At 45.3% G+C, this 19649-nt stretch overlaps 1 protein-coding gene across 1 annotated transcript in view; it reads left to right on the top strand.

Annotated features, from left to right (window-relative positions):
* The window catches only part of LOC112108264 (alpha-L-iduronidase), a 72342-nt gene that overhangs the window by 42777 nt on the left and 9916 nt on the right, over nt 1-19649 (top strand). The window contains exons 3-10 of the mRNA XM_026663367.1: nt 7903-7985; nt 8614-8721; nt 10264-10359; nt 10975-11177; nt 12304-12483; nt 16528-16744; nt 17972-18184; nt 18856-18977. Coding sequence (XP_026519152.1) covers nt 7903-7985; nt 8614-8721; nt 10264-10359; nt 10975-11177; nt 12304-12483; nt 16528-16744; nt 17972-18184; nt 18856-18977 — 1222 coding nt within the window. The remainder of the gene's footprint in view (nt 1-7902; nt 7986-8613; nt 8722-10263; nt 10360-10974; nt 11178-12303; nt 12484-16527; nt 16745-17971; nt 18185-18855; nt 18978-19649) is intronic.

Genomic DNA, 19649 nt, shown 5'->3' with positions numbered 1-19649 from the left:
TTTGTGATGTGGCTAGCTAAAGCAGGAAGATCCCAGCCTGCAGTCCTGTGAGTTGATAAAGTGGACGGGGCTCAGAGAAATGTCACAGGAATGATTAAAGAATTAGAAAACATGCCTTGTAGTGATAGACTCAAAGAGTTCAATCTATTTAGCTTAACAAACAGAAGGTTAAGTGGTGACTTGATCAGAGTACATTAGAATCTACACGGGGAACAAATACGGCATGTAACAATGGGCTCTTCAGTCTAGCAGAGACAGGTATAACATGACCCATATGGCTGGAAGTTGAAGCTAGACAAGTTCAGTCTGGAAATAAGATGTGCATTTTTAACAATGCGAGTAGTTAACCACTGGAACAGTTTACCAAGGGTTGCGGTAAATTCTTCATCACTGACAATTTTAAAATCAAGATTGGGTGTTTTTCTAAAAAATCTGCTCTAGGAATGACTTTGAGGAAGTACAGGAGGTGGTCACCGTGGTCCCTTCTGGCCTGGGAATCTGAGGAGAGTGTTATTTTTGTTGCACTGAGTGATCCCTTTACAAAAGTTCCTCTGTGCGTTGAGGAAGGGTCAGGACTCAGGAGCCCACACAGGGGCTCTGCACTGCTCCACAGGCAATCCCAGGTGCCCTGATTCATGGGGATATTGGAGGAGGGGCAAGGCCTGTGGATCTGCTACTGCTCAAACAGTGTCAGCTGGTGCCCAGAATAACTGGCTGTACTGCATGTAGCAGCAGAGATGACAAGCAACGTGTGCAGCCATCCTGGTGCCAGTGCGTGCAACTCCTTTGAGTTCGGATGAGCTGCATTTGCGGTCAGCAGTTCAGAATGGAATCCTTTACCCATTAAATAAACCCTTTGCCCCTTTCATTGCATACTGTTACTCATTAATACCATCCCTTCCTTAAATCTACTCTGCAGCAGTTTTTCGTGCCCACCTAGAGCTGAAGGAGTTGTCGCCTTACAAGGCACATAGAACAAAACCCGCCCAGCAAGGGCTGAAGAAACAGCCCTCTAAAGAGTGGGCGTTGATAAGATGCTGCGCCCATTCCAGGCTCTGGGGACCAGTTCCCCAAGGCACGGAGTTCCTTGGAATTTACCGTCAACGGGAGCTTTGAGTGCTCAGCAGAACTGGGCCCTCTTGGAGCCAACAAGAGATTAGTAACAGCCTGAACTTTAAACCTGCCCAAGTTCACTCCTAATAGCAACCAAAAATAAAGTTAGGGACTTGGAAGGCAATCAGCAGCCCCAATGGAAAAAATAAACATATTAACTCAGTCTCTGCAGAGCTCTTGACCTTCCTCCTGAAATTCAGCAGGCAGAGCACCCAGGGTTTTCCTATCCCACATGCCTCTGGTAACTCCCTCCAGACTTGGATAATGTGCTTTCTCTGCTAAGGTGACCGAGACTGGCAAACTCAGCAGCAGAAGAGGTTGAGCGGGAATGGGATATTATGCTCTCAAATCCTTTCAGTGAACACTCCAAGAAGCGCCCGCTCCAACAATTCTGCAAAGACGCGGACTCATAACCTGTTACCTTCTGCTAGTCTCCAGGTTGTTTGGAGATATAATATTAGGTGTCTCACTCCCAGTGGAATAGACACTATTTGGGATTCCTGCAGTTTCCACAAAAGCATCATGACTTGACAAAGAACTGATCAATTCCTTGGGATGCCAGCTACAATGATGTCAAGTATCAGGGGGTAGCCGTGTTCGTCTGTATCCACAAAAACAACAAGGAGTCCGGTGGCACCTTAAAGACTAACCAATTTATTTGGGCATAAGCTTTCGTGGGTAAAAAACCTCACTTCAAGCTTATGCCCAAATAAATCGGTTAGTCTTTAAGGTGCCACCCGACTCCTTGTTGTTTTTGTAGCTACAATGATGTTCTTCAAGACCATTCTGTGACAGAGCATTTATTAACCTACATATTAATGTTTTATCAAAACTGCAGCCATTGCAAAGTGTCCCCGGGTTTGAGGACAGTAGTGTTATTTCATTGAGGGTGAGGAAGATACAGCTCAGGCCATAGTACCATGATAAATGGGACAAAAAAGGTGAGAAGCAGGTGTATTTTCTGCACAACCACACAACAAGTGTTGACACTTAAAGGGCCAGATTGTGAGGATGAAGTACTCTCACTGACAACTAACTGCTTATTAATGGGAGTGGGTTGCCCTAATCTGCCTCCAAGTAAGTCAAGGTTCTGTTAATGCAGTTTACCGGCAGAAATAAATACAGAAAGGCTTCTATCTATATGCATGCAGCATCACTGAAATGCAGCCACTTCTCTAGTGGATGGCAGCACACAATCTACTTAAGAGGGAAGACAAGGGCCTTATTTTTTTTACAATGTATACTGTTTGAATTAGACCCCTGAAGTCAGAAGGACACACTTCTGTTTTATTGTTTGAACTGTATTGTCAGGTTTTTTGCATGAAAGTAAAGTTAATCATTGTTATACTTGCTGGCTGCGTGTAAGCAAATATTTCAGTAGGACGCAAGGTGAAACTGGAAATATCATTAATGAATCTGAGTGAGCAGAACTGCTCTTTGCAACAATCGAATTCAGCTTTGGACCTTGGCTGTCAGACTTAATATTTTTTTTTTACCTGAATGCAAGTCAAAGGTGATCCTGCACTGGTGAGGCCTCAGCTGGTTTTGGGCACCACACATTAGGAGATGTGGACAAACTGGAGAGAGTCTAGAGGGGAGCAACAAAAATGATAAAAGGTTTAGAAAACCTGACCTAGGAGGAAAGGTTTAAAAAAACTGGGTATGCTTAGTCTTGAGAAAAGAAGACTGATAATATAAGAACATAAGAATGGCCGTACTGGGTCATAATGGTCCATCTTGCCCAGTATCCTGTCTCCAGCAGTGGCCCATGCCAAAGCTTCAGGGGGAGTGTACAGAACAGGGCGAGTATGTAGTGTTTCCGCCCAGCAGTCAGAGGTTTAGGGTCGCCCCGAGCATGGGGTTGTGTCCCTGCCCATCTTGGCCAATAGCCATTGATAGACTGATCGTCCAGGAATTTGTCCAGTTCGTTTTTGAACCCAGTTATGCTCTTGGCTGTCACAAGATTCCATGGCAGTGAGTTCCACAGGTTAACTTGGGGTTGTGTGAAAAAGTACTTCCTCTTGTTTATATTAAACTTGCTATTAATTTCATCAGGTGACCCCCAGTTTTTTGTATTGCGTGAAAGAGAAAATAAAACATCTGTTTTCACTTTTTTCCACACCATTCATGATTTTATAGACCTCTGTCATGTCACCTCTTATTCATCTCTTTTCTAAGCTGAACAGCCCTAATCTTTTTAGTCTCTCCTCATATGGAAGCCGTTCCATACCTTTGATGATCTATGTTGCCCTTCTCTGAAACTTTTCCAGTTCCACTATGTCCTTTTTGAGATGGGTTACCAGAACGGGACACAATATACAAGGTGTGGGCATATCATGGATTTACATAGTGGCATTATGATATTTTCTGTTTTATTTTCTATCCCTTTCCTAATGGTTCCTAACATTTTGTTAGTCTTTTTGACCACTGCTGTGCATCCGAGATGAAGTTTTCAAAGAAGCATCCATGCTGACTCCAGGATCTCTTTCTTGTGTGGTAATAGCTAATTTGGAACCCACTACGGTATATGTATAGTTGGGATTATTTTTTTCCAATGTGCATTATTTTACACTTGTCACCGTTGAAGTTCACCTGCCATTTTGTTGCTGAGTCACCCAGTTTTAGAAAGTTCCCCTGTAACTACTCGCAGTCAGCTTTGGACTTAACTATCTTGAATAATTTTGTATCGTCTGCAAACTTTGCCACTTCCCTGTTCACCCCCTTTTCCAGATCATTAATGAATATGTTGAATGGCACAGGTTCAAGTATAAATCCTTGGGGTGGGGGTGGGGGGCACTGTTCATTTCTCTCCATTAGGAAAGCTGACCATTTATTCCTATCTTTCAACTAGTTACTGATCTGTGAGAGGACCTTCCCTCTTATCCCAATGTGGACAAATTGGAGAGAGTCCAGCGGAGGGCAATGAAAATTATTAGGGGGCTGGAGCACATGACTTATGAGGAGAGGCTGAGGGAATTGGGCTTATTTAGGCTGCAGAAGAGAAGAGTGAGGGGGGATTTGATAGCAGCCTTCACCTACTTGAAGGGGGGGGGGGTTCCAAAGAGGATGGAGCTCAGCTGTTCTCAGTGATGGCAGATGACAGAACAAGGAGTAATGGTCTGAAGTTGCAGTGTGGGAGGTCTAGGTTGGATATTAGGAAAAACCTTTTGACTAGGAGGGTGGTGAAGCACTGGAATGGGTTCCCTAGGGAGGTGGTGGAATCTCCGTCCTTAGAGATTTTTAAGGTCAGGCTTGACAAAGCCCTGGCTGGGATGATTTAGTTGGGGTTGGTCCTGCTTTGAGCAGAAGATTGGACTAGATGACCTCCTGAGGTCTCTTTCAACTCTAATCTTCTATGATTCTGTGATCCCATGACTGCTTACTTTGCATAAGAGCCTTTGGTGAGGGACCTTGTCAAAGGCTTTCTGAAAATCCAAGTACACTATATCCACTGGATCCCCCTTGTCTATATGCTTGTTGGCTCCCTCAAAGAACTCTAATAGATTGGTGAGGCAGGACTTCCCTTTACAAGAGGCGCGTTGACTCTTTCCCAACCAATCGTGTTTATGTGTGTCTGATAATTCTGTTCTTTACTATAGTTTCCACCAATTTGACAGGGGACCTGACAACAGTCTTCAAATATGTTAACAGCTGTAATAAAGAGGACAATAATCAATTGTTCTCCATGTCCACTGAAGGTAGGATAAGTAGTAAAGGGCTTAATCTGCAGCAAGATTTAGGTTAGATATTAGGAAAAACTTTCTAACGGCAAGGATCGTTAAGTACAGGAATAGGCTTCCAAAGGAGGTTGGGGAATTCCTGTCACTGGGGGGGTTTAAGAACAGCTTACACAAACATCTGTCAGGGATGGGCCAGCTATACGTGGTCCTGCCTCAGCGTGGGGGAATGGACTAGGTCTCATCTAGCGCTAGATTCTAACCTGACAGTCCTGGTTCCTCGTCAGGTCACCAACATCTTCTCTAGGTAGTTTTATAAATCCTCCTAGTTCATGCACTGCTCCAGGATCAGTAAACTTCCAGGCTCTCCATTCAAATCTGCCCCATAAAGTTAAAGAAAAGAGGCAGAAGTTCCGTCTCTCAATTTCCCCTGCTACATGATTTAAAGTGTCCAATATTGGATTCCCTATCATGTTTACCACTTTTTGCCTTGCATTTCTATGCACTACGCTCATCTCTTGCACTATGATCAATCCCTAAATGGTTAATTAACTAGTTACTCTGAATATGGTGTGAATCAATTTTTACACACGCACAGGTCTTATGCCAAGGCAACAATAAATTACATTTTCAGAAGATTGTTACATAGGATTATAGTTATTCTTTTTCTGGACAATAGGTATGTGCCAGAACAACCAAGTGGAGATATTGTTATTAAAACCCTCCATGAATTTAAAAATCAAGTTTCAAATTTACCAAAGACAAATTTCAGGACCAAATATTCAGCCTATAGGCAAAACAAAACAAAAAATAACCAATGCACACATACGCCTGGGCACATTTTGCAGATGAACATGAAAAATGCTGTTAGTGAGTGTTAATTTACACCTGCAAAGTTAATTAGGACAAATGGATTTTGTGGGGCAAATTATAATCCTTATCTGCAAGTGTTCAGATTGGGGTTCTGGCACAGGTCTGGACCTGCCAATGCTTGCCGAGTGTTATGCACATATAAGGAGGTGTAAGGCGGTCATGGCTATCCCTCCATCCATCTGGGAGGGAGGCCATGCCCCCTCACTGCAAGTCCTCTAGACAAGCACAATTCAGGTTGGAATTAGCATGGGGTTCTCTGCCACTCAGCGGGGTAATCCAGTGCTGAGTCTAGGGGCCCTGGTCCTCCAACTGGACAGGGCACCAAACGGTTAGGGGACTCTAGCATACAGTCAGGGCAGAGCAGGAGTGTCCACAAGCCCCGGGCCTCTGGCAGGGCGAAGCAGCAAGCAGTTAGGTGGCCCTGGCCGGTATTCAGGACAGAGCAGCTAAGGAATCTGTTAGCCCAGGCCCTCGAACAGGGCAGGCAGCAAAGTCAGGAAGCCGAGGCCTGTACTCGGGACAGCGCAATAACCAGTCTATTCGCCCAGGCCTTCAAACAGGGCGGGCAGCAAAGTCAGGATGCTTGGGCTTGTACTCAGGACCAAGCAATAATGAGTCTCTACGCCCAGGCCCTCAAACAGGGTGGGGCAGCAAACAGTCAGGGGTCCTAGCTCTGGTGGAACACTGACAAATGCAGACTTCTTGGCCTGTGGTGGGGAGGCTGCCACTCCAGGGGTGGGGTGGCAGGGGTTAGGGGATGCGGTCCCACCCAACTCCACTGCCTCCCAGCCCAGGTCAGCGAGGAAATCCAGCTGCAACACGCTGGCTGGCTGTCAGTCAGTAACACAACTGAACTATATTCAGCTCCCCATGGCTACTTCCTACACTCCTGTTTGAGCGGGGGTACCTGGGTCCCGGGGTCATCGTCCATCTCACTGGGATAAATGGCTAATGGCAACCCCAGCAGTGGGTGAGAGATGTCCTTCTCCGCCGACGGCTCCTCTCTAACTGAGCTGGAGGGCTGGCCTTTTATCTTTCTGGTTCCTGTCCCGCCCCTCTGCTTCCGGCGGTGCGGGCGTTGGTGTCCTGGCTCTGCCCACCAGGGGGGGCTCGCGGCTGTCCCTCCGTTTGTCTCCGAGAGAGGCCACACCCCCTCGCTACAGGAGGTTAGAAGGAGACTCATCCAAAAATTTGGCCCTAGATGTAAGCTGGGAATGGCTTTTATGGCAGTCTTACACCCACACTATATATGGAAAATATTAAAGGCTGTTAAAATTTGAACACAGTTACTGTAGGTGTGTGCTTCCACAGGTGCAGGAAATTTCTTCTCACTTACCCAGCAAATATATTTATTAATCCTCAGCTGTGCCAAAAGCAATGAAGAATCCAGCTAAACAACCAGAGTAAGAATCAAAATCATGAGAATTAAACAGTCAGGCATATTTTCATTTTGGACCAGGGGTGTACTAGGCAACCAGTTGGTGGCCGCAAGAAAGCAAATGGAGTGGAGAAAATCTTGGTAAAGCTGCTTTGTACATGGGTAAGAAATTGGAGATTCAAATAACACAGGGTCCAAATGAAAGCATGGGTAAAAAGCCCCTGCTGTCTCATCAGATCTGTTATGTTGCTTATGTTCCTGCCTCTGGGAGATGAAAATGCCATGGGCTGGGCAAGGAAAAGCCTGTGCTTAGATGCTATAGACATCTATCACTTTAAAAGAAAAAAAATCTCATATGTAAATCCTTTAGAAGTACCATACTGGTCCTGTGTGCCAGAAGAGAATGGGCATCTTACCCAGACGTAATACAGCCTTCTTTCTACTGGAGCCACATGCTGGCTTTGTTAGAATAATCACATTATGGCAAAACTGTTTTAAAATCAGAATAAAGAATAGCGTATGTATTTCTAAACAACTGAAATGTTGCTGTGAATTATAGAACTAAAGCAGTTGATCTATTTGAGACAAAGGTTTCGTTTATATTAAGTATACAAGAGATACAGTTTCATTATTTAACAAATGCTATTATTTGTTTTACAGTAGCACCTAGGGGTCAACCAAAAACGGGGCCCTGCACCATTATGTCACATGCTATATGAACAGTAATACAGTTGCTGGCCAGAAGAACTTACAATCAAAATTTAGTTAGGGACCTGCTTTGTCATGTTAATATTTCAGTCTCTCTTGCTTACTTTAGCTCTTTTCTTTGTTTTGTATCTTTCAATTGCCTATATTCTTTAGCGTGACAAATGGAAAACTTCACTACAACTTTACCAGTCTGGATAACTTGATGGATCTTCTCTGGAAAAACAAACTCATTCCAGGTAAGGACAGCTTTTTCCTGGTCAGTTAAACATGTTGGATCAAATGTACAATCATCAGACTAAACAGCTGTTGCCAGAGCAGTTTTTGGTCCAAAATTAGTTCGCTTCTACTTACATTTGACTCCCATTAATGTAAATGGAAATTCTGCACACAGAACACTGGGAATAATGTAAAGCAGCACATTAGTGCTTTACTTGTAAGTGCTTTGGCATTAATCTGAAACTCTGAACTGGAAGCTGTGATCAACTCTCCTCGCTGAAATACGCTCAAGAAGGGACCAAAGAGGACACGTTCCTAAACTCATCTTGCTTTCACTACCCATATACAGCTATACACACCTCCAATACCTCTAAGTCACACTCCAGTTCATAAGCTGAGGTGGTAACTCCTAATACTGTTGATTTCATTGACAAGCAATGAGTTTGAACGACCTCAAGACCAAAGTAACTATTTGTGTGGAATTAGTGTGTGGCATCAGGAAAGGTAGCCCATTTAATGTAACTAATTTCCTGTGTCTTATGTAGTTTCAGATTCTTAAGTGTCAATAAGACTCAATGACTTCCTTAGCTAATCAAAAGTAAACCAGTTCATGAAAATGGGGAGTTAGACTTCTTGTGTTTATTTAAGGATTTGAATTGATGGGAAGCCCTTCAGGATACTTTACAGATTTTGAAGACAAAAAACAGGTTATAAGATGGAGGAGCCTAATTGCACTTCTGGCCAAGAGATACATAGGTGAGTTATTAAATAATCATTGTTTAATCATCAGTCCTTTATTCTTCCAAAGTTCTGTGGTTTATACTTGATTTCAGGATGCATAGCAGCAATTGGGTGAATGGGAGAGGTTTGAATGGGTTTATTTAAGCAATACTAATTCTTGAACTCAATTTTGGAAAAAGCTTCCTAGAAGGGTGAGAGACTGAAACCACTTGAAACAAGTCATGGAGCTCAGTACATTTAAGTTTCTTGCCCATTGAGTGAGGAGTTCTAATTGAGGCTGAGAATTATCTGCCCAGTTCCACTTCTTGTCTTTTTTTAGTTTCATTTTCACCACTCAACATTAGACAATACAACACTCAAAACAACAAATACAGTGTGTAGCCCAATAAAAAATTAGGCTAAGCCAAACTATGTAGGCTGAAATCATGAGGGAGGTGGTGGAATCTCCTTAGAGGTTTTTAAGATCAGGCTTGACAAAGCTGGGATGATTTAGTTGGGGATTGGTCCTGCTTTGAGCAGGGGGTTGGACTAGATGACCTCCTGAAGTCCCTTCCAACCCTGATATTCTATGAGTCTATGAGGATTAGCACTTCCACAGTGCTGTTCAACCACAGCTAAAAGCCCCGTACAAATAATGAACCTCTTAAGTCTCTCACATCCCTGGGAAATAGATAAAATAAATACCATTACCCCCATTTTCCAGATGGGTAAACTGAGGTACCGACAAGTTAAGTGACATGCCCAGGGTCACACCGGAAGTCAATGACAATGTCAGGAATGAGAATTGAAGAAGGGATGGATTTTGAAGACTGACCAAAAAGTGACATGATTTAGCAAAGTCCTGGTCAGGAGAGAAGAAGAGAGGCATCGAAGAGAACAAGGCTGCAAGTGTGGCTGTAGTTTATAGCAATTAGATAGCAAGCCTTAGCCCTCTCTGCCTTTGCTTCGGGAGCCACCAGAGCTGTGCCAGGGCAGCCGTGTGTTTATAGGTAGGTAGGCATTGCATGTTGTACATATGTAATTAACACGATCATTTGGATCCCGCCATGGCCTTACGCTGGTTGTGTAAAGGGCAAGATAGACAACAGTGGTGGACAGGAAGAAAGCTGGTGTTGATAGCCACAGAGAATGAGTGAAAGAGAAGCTACCTTTTAGTCACAGGTTTCAGAGTAGCAGCCGTGTTAGTCTGTATCCGCAAAAAGAACAGGAGTACTTGTGGCACCTTAGAGACTAACAAATTTATTAGAGCATAAGCTTTCGTGGGCATCCGAAGAAGTGGGTTGTAGCCCACGAAAGCTTATGCTCTAATAAATTTGTTAGTCTCTAAGGTGCCACAAGTACTCCTGTTCTTTTAGTCACAGAGACTCAAATTCAGCCATTTGAGCCAGGCATACCACGGCCATTGAAATCCATGGGAGCTGCACAGGCACCTCAAAGGGCAGAATTTAATCCACTATGTTTGGAAGGCTGTGGGTTGGTCCTGAGCTCTATCCCTGAAGTGATTCGTTACCACATGGAAGTGTACCGGGCAGTAATGAAAGGTAGTTTTGTCTGCAGATAGATATGGATTGGAACATGTTGCCAAATGGAATTTTGAAACTTGGAACGAGCCAGATCATCATGACTTCGATAATGTGTCAATGAGTATCAAAGGTAAGTTTGTTTCTTTTCACCTTGATTTAATTCGTGTGGGGGTGGAGTAGGGTAGGGGCAGGTGGGTGATAAATAATAGGGTATATACAGGTATATTCTGTTTTATAAGGGATTGGCCCTGGGTGTGATCCACGTAACTTCCATTAATAGCATTCCTTCCCTGAATTTCATGAAGTCTCAGGTTAGACTTTAACATGAGAGAAAACAGAAATGAGGGTGGGGAATGGGGAGTAAGGGTGACGCCAATACAATCATGTTTTTCACTGTTTGGTTATAAAGTAAAGTTGTGCTATGCAGTTTTTTTTCTGCTTTAAAGCCATGTGTTTTAATAGCTGTGTACCTTGGTAGCTTGCCCAGGCAAAATCCTTTAAAGGTGCTTCCTGTTGCGGAGACTGTGTGAAACCAAGGGAGGGGACTTCGAGACCCCTGTTGTGATCAGTAATGGAGAGAGGAAGTGGAAAAAGGTGGCTTCAAACACATTTTATACTTTCTAATTGCTCACAGCCTGCTGCAGCAATATGAGGACTGACCGTACTCTTCGGTAACTTGAATCGAGACATCATTATAATTTTAAGCTGTAACCATCTACTGTATACGTAATTGCTCTGACTCTAGGGTTTCTCAATTATTACGACGCATGCTCAGAAGGGTTAAGAGAAGCTAGTTCTTTACTGAAATTTGGAGGCCCAGGAGATTCTTTCCATCCATTCCCAAAGTCGCCCATCTGCTGGAGTCTTCTACATCACTGCTACAATGGAACCAACTTCTTCACTGGAGCGACTGGTGTCAGGTTGGACTACATAGCCCTACATAAGAAGGTCAGTTCAAGGCTTTTAGCTGTTTAATAAAAAAAAAGTGTACAGGAGAGTATTTCTTAATCCAATTTATTGCTAAGGTTGACTGTTTATGAAGTTTACTTTCAGAATTCTGCTCTGCCTGTACTGGGGTACATAACCATTACAATTCCAGAGGGCCTTTTAAAGTTGTTCTAACAGACAAACTTCCTTCCAAGCGGAATGCTTCCATATCTAGTCTCCACCTGAAAACAACTTTTCTGCCACTTTCACATGCGGAGAGTGGGGGGAAATATACAATTTTCCCCTTTAAAACAATAGTCTTGACCGCTTGTCAACAGTTCTAGTGCCTGAGCAGATAGGGTAGAAATGTTAAATTTGACAGGCAAGTTGAGCAAGATGATATCTTTTATTGGACCAACTTCTGTTGGTGAGAGAGACAAGCTTTTGAGCCACGCAAAGCTCTTCTTCAGTTCCAATAAAAGATATTACCTCACTCACTTTGTCTCTCTAATAGCCTGGGACTGACACAGCTACAACACCACACACAAATCTGACAGGGACATACGTTCTTGTGCTCTGTCTTTCATTGCAGAGGTTCTCAAACTGGGGGCCGGGCCCTCCTGAGGGGGCACAGAATGTATTCAGGGGCAGAGGGAGTGTGAGAAGCTTTAGGGAAAAAAACCTCACTGCACACATTTTACCCACAGCCATGAATAATTAGCAACGCTAACTCCTCCTGCCATACCAGGTCCTTAAATGGTGCTGTGCATTTTGGTGGATTTCTGTTAAGCTTGCCTAGCATTATACAAAGTCGGTGCCATCTGCACGTTAATCCGTTTGCTATGTCGCGGTGGGCATATTTAATGGTAAACAAATCGACCACAATCGCAGTTTTGCTTTTGTTCTTATTACAATGAATCGTTGGCTCTGTTTGAATCAATGTTTCACTGTTTTTAATATTTAGTGAGAGTTGCATGTTGATTTTTTTTAATCGATATATGTACTTGGGGGGGGGAGGGGGGCAAGAAACTACTACAGACACAAAGATGGGAGGCCTAATCAAATAAGTTTGAGAACCACTGTTCAGAGTACCGTACGTGACACTTTGCTTCCTCACTTTGCATGAATGGGATTCCTGTTGTTACAGGGAGCTGGAAGTTCTCTTCACATCTTAGAGCAAGAAATAGAAGCAATGGAGCAAATTCAGAAGTTGTTCCCAAATTTCACCTCGGTTCCTGTATACAATGATGAAGCAGACCCACTGGTTGGATGGTCAGTTCCACAAACGTGGAGAGCTGATGTGACCTATGCAGCCATGGTGGTGAAGGTAACTCAACGCTCACTTAGTGTCCTCACCTAATAAGCTAATCTGCAGAGCAAGTGTGTTGCCAAAAGAATGTTTTATTAGGTTTCTGAATGGACTTCAGGAAAAAATTACAAGCCAGATCCTGAGGTTTGAATGCTCTCGCACCAGGGTGTCAGGTGCTTTAACTTCACAGCTTTAGCTAATTCATCTTCCCTTTCCCAAGAGTCCCTGTAGAAAACAGCCCTATGAAAACTCCTCCTCCTATGAGAACTGGAGAATGTGCTGGGGACACCTACCGTGAATCCTTCTGCATGATTGGCTAAACTCACATTCCCTCATTCCCTGTAATAGGCTCGCCACTATCTTCTTGTGGTGCATTATACACCCACAACTACAAAATCACCCTTTCCCAGAAAGCCCTAAGCACCACTACCGTCCTCCTTGACTGCTTAATGCAGTAGTTCTTGGGCTTTGGGTGAGGTCTCTGCACAGAGGGCTGACATGACCTCATTATTACTGCCTGCACCAAGGGGCAGGCCATGCAATGGGCATATGGCCCTGAGTTGGGGCAGTGCAGAACTACGTAACCAAGGAGGCAACTGCAATGCTGGGGAAGAGACTGCCCCTCCTCCTGGGAGCATGCCAGTTGTACCAACCTGTGAATGTTCCCTGTGGTATCTGCTGAACCGTACCCTTGCATTTAGAGAGGAGATGGGAGCAATTAGATGGATCTTTCTAAGTCCCTGGAAAGCCCATGGGAGTATTGACCCGAAAAATCGACTGGGTTTGCACGTTGGGTGTGCACAAACCTCTAAGTGTGAGCTGGCGCATCTCATTTCTCAAATACTTCCTGTCTATGGGCTGGTCTACACTGGGCGGGGGGATCGATCTAAGATATGCAACTTCAGCTACGCGAATAGCATAGCTGAAGTTGAAGTATCTTGGATCGAATTATCTGAGGTCCACACGGCGCGGGATCGACAGCCGCGGCTCCCCCGTCGACTGCGCTACCGCCGCTCGCTCTGATGGAGTTCCGGAGTCGACGGTGAGCGTGTTCGGGGATCGATATATCGCGTCTTAACGAGATGCGATATATCGATCCCGGATAAATCGATTGCTACCCGCCGATACGGTGGGTAGTGAAGACGTACCCTGTGGTATACTTGTGATGGACAGAGACAAGCTTTCAGGCTTACACAGAGCCCTTCTTCAGGTCTGGGAAAGGTTGTTTAGCGTAAGTAGTTAACACATGTTTCAATCTGTTCCACCTTGTATTTAGCAGCGTCACTGAGTACCTTGCCCGGACCTGAAGAAGAGCTCTGTGTCAGCTCAAAAGCTTGTCTCTCTCACCAACAGAAGTTGGGCCACAAAAAGATACTGGACCAACACGGCTATGACTACACTGTATACTTGTGATAGCTTTATCACTGCTTATGTCACACCATTTTTAGCTGACTCTTTAAAGAAAGCGAGTCTCCTCTCAGGCCCTTCACTGGCTCCTTATTATTGCCCCGCAAAAAGTGTAAACATTTGGGGGTTTTGCCTGCAGAACCCTTCACGTTTCTGCTCTGGCCTACGCTTTTGATCTGTCTCCTTGTTGCATTGTTGGACATTTTACAGAGGAATAAAAGGGGCATGCCCAAGGTCACTCAGTAAGGAATTGGAACCGGGGCCAAAGCCTGCACTTTGTTACACCAGTGTAAATCCAAAGCAACTCCACCGGGGTCAGTGGAGTTATTTAGTACTGTTCGGGTGTAAGCCCAGAGCGCTAGTCCAATACTTTGACCATAAGGCTACCTCTTGTATTGCAATTAATAGCATACATGGTCCATTAATGAATGATCCTAATCATGTCCCAATGATTATAATTGGTGCAACAGTAAGGGCAAAACGCTGCTAAGTTCTTATACATGAAGTACAATGAGGTCACTAATGAAACATTACTTTGACAGAAAATGTGGATGGAAATCACATCTCTAATGAGAGCTCTTTACATAAGTACTAAAGGTGATAGGGAATAGCCAGCATGGATTTGTAAAGAACAAATCATGTCAAACCAATCTGATAGCTTTCTTTGATAGGATAACGAGTCTTGTGGATAAGGGAGAAGCTGTGGATGTGGTATACCTAGACTTTAGTAAGGCATTTGATACGGTCTCGCATGATATTCTTATCGATAAACTAGGCAAATACAATTTAGATGGGGCTACTATAAGGTGGGTGCATAACTGGCTGGATAACCGTACTCAGAGAGTTGTTATTAATGGTTCCCAATCCTGCTGGAAAGGCATAACGAGTGGGGTTCCGCAGGGTTCTGTTTTGGGACCGGCTCTGTTCAATATCTTCATTAACGACTTAGATATTGGCATAGAAAGTACGCTTATTAAGTTTGCAGATGCTTCCAAACTGGGAGGGATTGCAACTGCTTTGGAGGACAGGGTCATAATTCAAAATGATCTGGACAAATTGGAGAAATGGTCTGAGGTAAACAGGATGAAGTTTAACAAAGACAAATGCAAAGTGCTCCACTTAGGAAGAAAAAATCAGTTTCATACATACAGAATGGGAAGAGACTGTCTAGGAAGGAGTACGGCAGAAAGGGATCTAGGGGTTATAGTGGACCACAAGCTAAATATGAGTGAACAGTGTGATGCTGTTGCAAAAAAAGCAAACATGATTCTGGGCTGTATTAACAGGTGTGTTGTGAGCAAGACACAAGAAGTCATTCTTCCGCTCTACTCTGCACTGGTTAGGCCTCAGCTGGAGTATTGTGTCCAGTTCTGGGCACCGCATTTCAAGAAAGATGTGGAGAAATTGGAGAGGGTCCAGAGAAGAGCAACAAGAATGATTAAAGGTCTTGAGAACATGACCTATGAAGGAAGGCTGAAAGAATTGGGTTTGTTTAGTTTGGAAAAGAGAAGACTGAGAGGGGACATGATAGCAGTTTTCAGGTATCTAAAAGGGTGTCATAAGGAGGAGGGAGAAAACTTGTTCACCTTAGCCTCTAAGGATAGAACAAGAAGCAATGGGCTTAAACTGCAGCAAGGGAGGTTTAGGTTGGACATTAGGAAAAAGTTCCTAACTGTCAGGGTGGTTAAACACTGGAATAAATTGCCTAGGGAGGTTGTGGAATCTCCATCTCTGGAGATATTTAAGAGTAGGTTAGATAAATGTCTATCAGGGATGGTCTAGACAGTATTTCGTCCTGCCATGCGGGCAGGGGACTGGACTCGATGACCTCTCGAGGTCCCTTCCAGTCCTAGAATCTATGAATCTATGAAAACCACGCTAATAATTCCATCCTCTGGACACTTAAGACTTCACTTCCTGAGGAAGTGTGTGTCAACCTTCACTATTAATAAAGAGTTTCTCAGGGATGGTGTGAAGTCTCCAGATTTTCCAAAAGGACTGCTCCAGAACTCTCTTCAGAAATCTAGTAGAGCTATCTCCATTGTCTGTAATCCCAGTGTCCAGCTAACATGGCTTGAGCCCCTTCACTGCCTGCTTACACAGCGTGTCTAGAACTCTTCCTTTGTGCAGCGCTTGGCATTCTCACAGAGAGCCCGCTGCTCCCCGTGCATTCTCACGGCTAGGGTTAATCCTTCACATCTGAGTCAACGCACTGCCGCAATCCTACTGATGCCCTGATGTTAGCCAACCTGAGAGCTTATGTGAACTAAAGCCACTCTGAGATGATCTTCATGAATTTTGAAGCCAAAATGTTGTATGCTTTTGCTTTCTTTGCATGTACAGCTCTTCATCCTGCACACACCGGTGGCAGCGTAGGGATGAAACTAGTTCTGTAGCTTCACTACAGTATCCAAATGAAGCAAGGGTGCTCTACTCCACTGTTTTCAGCGGGTAAACGAATGCACAGAAATGAGTTAAAGTGGCCCCAGACAGAAGCAGCCCATCATGTAGAACTGCCGCAGGATCATGTATGCTGAATATGCAGTTCCACAAAAATAAGACCGTTGGTTTTAAAATAGGAATCTATTCGTCAGAGTGTCAGCAAGAAGTGTGTTTTCCCCAGCATGATGGCCAGTTTTCCCCGTTATTTTACAGGTAATCATCCAACATCAAAACCTGCTCATTTCCAAAGCCAACAACACTATCAACTACACTTTGCTGAGTAACGACAATGCCTTCATGAACTACCATCCCCATTACTTCACTCAGAGAACACTGACTGCCCGATTTCAGATGAACAACACAAAGCCACCTCATGTCCAGATGGTGAGGAAGCCTGTGCTGACCGTAATGGGATTGCTGGCACTGCTAGGTATGGTAAATGTTTGTTTTAAGTCACTAAATGCCAGTCCCCAGTCACATGCGAGTTACATGCTTAAAATCTATCAACAGGTCATCTACTCCATCTTCCTGCTAACGCGGGGTTATTCCCTCCTCCACATTTACTAGCAATTTGTCCAGTCCAGTTGGATGTGTCACAAGGAATGGCGCTTCCACCCCTCCCCCTGGGAGATTAACAGTCTTGTTGTCAGGCTGTTTTCCTGACAGTCTGTTATCCCTCTAAATCAGGGGTGGCCAACCTGTGGCTCCGGAGCCACATGCGGCTCTTCAGAAGTTAATATGCGGCTCCTTGTATAGGCACCGACTCTGGGGCTGGAGCAACAGGCACCAACTTTCCAATGTGCCGGGGGTGCTCACTGCTCAACCCCTGGCTCTGCGACAGGCCCTGCCCCCCCTCCACCCCTTCCCGCCCCCTTCCCTGAGCCTGCTGTGCCCTCGCTCCTCCACCTCCCCCCCAGAGCCTCCTGCACACCATGAAACAGCTGATCGGAAGGGAGGGGGAGGCGCTGATCGGTGGGGCAGCCAGTGGGCGGGAGGCGCTGGGAGCGGGGAGCTAATGGGGGAGGCTGCTGACGTATTACTGTGGCTCTTTGGCAATGTACATTGATAAATTCTGGCTCCTTCTCAGGCTCAGGTTGGCCACCCCTGCTCTAAATTGATCCTATTGCTTCTATTTATACCCCCGTATGCCACCTCGGTCAGTACCTTTCCTTTTATATTTGTGGACTGGTATCCCCCCGGGCCAGGTCCATTCAAGCTATATTTCTCTTTAATAAGCTCTCTGGCCTCTCAATTCTTCTGAGCTCCCGCCAAGGTGTTAATCTAGGCCCTGATTCTCTTAAACACACGCTTAAGTCTTATTGACTTAAAACTGTTATTAGGCATGTAGTACCTAAAGGCCAAATAGGTTGGTGGACCACTGTGCCAGATGCTGTACAAACATAGTAAATGAGATTTATGCACATGCTGAAGTGCTTTGCAGAACCTGGGCTGTATTTCCAGAGCTGAACACCATGGGCAGTTTCAGTTATGCCAGGGTAAATCCAGTGACTTCACCAGTGCTCCTCCAAATTCATGCTGGTATAACCAAGTAATCTATAGCTCAGCCCTGCGTATGGACAGTTCTGTGTTTCACCTTGTCACAGGTCTACCACTGGTCTAGTTACCTTATGTGACAAAAATGTATTTTTACTTCCAGGGGAAAACCAAGTTTTTGTAGATATTATCAGCAAAGACGAAAGTGCCGACACCGACACTGTTGGAGTACTAGCCACCGTGCACGCTCCTGCGGAGCTACAGCCGTCAGACAGCTGGCAGGCCACCATACTGATCTACGCTAGTGATGACAACCGGACATCCTCTAACATCAGTGCTGTGACAGTGAACGTTACCCGTTTCCCCAGGCATGCAGGTAAATGGGCTGCGTGTGGGGATTTGGGTACTGAACCAGGAAAAGGTTCACGTCAAACATTTCCAAAGGGTTCATTTCACAACTGAGGTCACATCTAGAATTTGTATATTACCAAGCTAGAAATCTCTCCTTACCTGGCAGCCCCAGATTTTCTGGGGTCTAGGAGCACTGGATTAGGAAAGATTGTGGACCCTGATCCCAGAGTTGGGCCTGCCTCTGGCCTTGAAGGGATACAGGGAATTCTACCCGTTCAGAAACTATTCAGCCCAGCTGCCTCTGAGCCAGGTCTCACTGAGCAAAGAGCTCCCTCTGGGAATTATCATAATGTAATCTAGATATTGAACATTGCACGGTGTGTAGGATTTGCTGGTGTTGTCTTCAACAGTTGCTATGGGGTTCAGCACCTGTGAAAGTCAGGACACTTCTAGTTAGGAGCCTAGATAGGAATTTAAGAGCATAACATTAAGGACCAAGGCTTGAAAATATTTAGTCTTAGGCACTTGTGAAAATTTTACCCTGAGTCCCGTTGACTGTCAGTGAGATTCAGGCTCTTAAGTCACTTTTGAAAATGGGACTTTGGCTCCTAAGTCATTTAAGCACTTTTGAAAGTTTTACCCTTCGTCTTTAAACCCAGATCAGGAGCTTTACATGTTTCCTTTGTGTTTCCAAAGAGCTTGTGTATGTGACATACCTCCTGGACAACAACCTAACCAATCCCTATTTGGAGTGGAAGAAAGTAGGAAGCCCTGATTTTCCTTCTGTAAAGCAATTCCAACAAATAAGGGATGCCGAGGTATGATGCATATGTGGTAAAAATTGTTCATGAACTGGTGACATTATGGCTAAGGAGCCTGATGACTGGTTTATGTTCTGGAGCAGCGTTTCTCAAACGGGGGTCCGTGGAACTGGGGGTCCCCAAAGGTATTCCAGGGGGTCCGCGGGCCCCACTGATCAACTCCTCCCCCGCCCTCCCTCAAGTCCTCCCCTTCCTTCCCAGCGCCTCCTGCACGCCCAGAGATTGTAGGCGCTAAAAGTCCAGCAGCACAGCGGGGCTAAGGCAGGTTCCCTGCCTCCCCTGGCTCCACACTGCTCCTGGAAGCAGCTGGCATGTCCCTGCGGTCCCTGGGGGCGGGGGGGTGTGGCAGTGGGTCTCCACATGCTGCCCCTGCCCCGAGCGCTAATTCCACAGCTCCCATTGGCCGGGAACTGTGGCCAATGGGAGCTGTGGGGGCAGTGCCTGTGGGCAGGGGCAGCGTGCGGAGACCCCCCTCTCCCCTGCCTAGGAGCTGTTGCTTTCAGGAGCCGTCCAAGGTAAGCGCCACCTGGCCGGAACCTACACCTCAACCCCCTGCCTCATCCCAGAACCCACACCCAAATTCCCTCCCAGAGCCCGCACCCCCTCCTACCCCCAACCCCCTACCCCAGCCCAGAACCCGCACCCCGCACCCAAACTCCCTCCCAGAGC

Source organism: Terrapene carolina, unplaced genomic scaffold, assembly GCF_002925995.2.
Source record: "Terrapene carolina triunguis isolate 2854851 unplaced genomic scaffold, T_m_triunguis-2.0 Scaffold33392, whole genome shotgun sequence".
NCBI lineage: Eukaryota > Metazoa > Chordata > Testudines > Emydidae > Terrapene > Terrapene triunguis.
The sequence above is the reverse complement of the archived record's forward strand: the minus strand, read 5'-3'. Positions and strand labels throughout refer to the sequence as shown.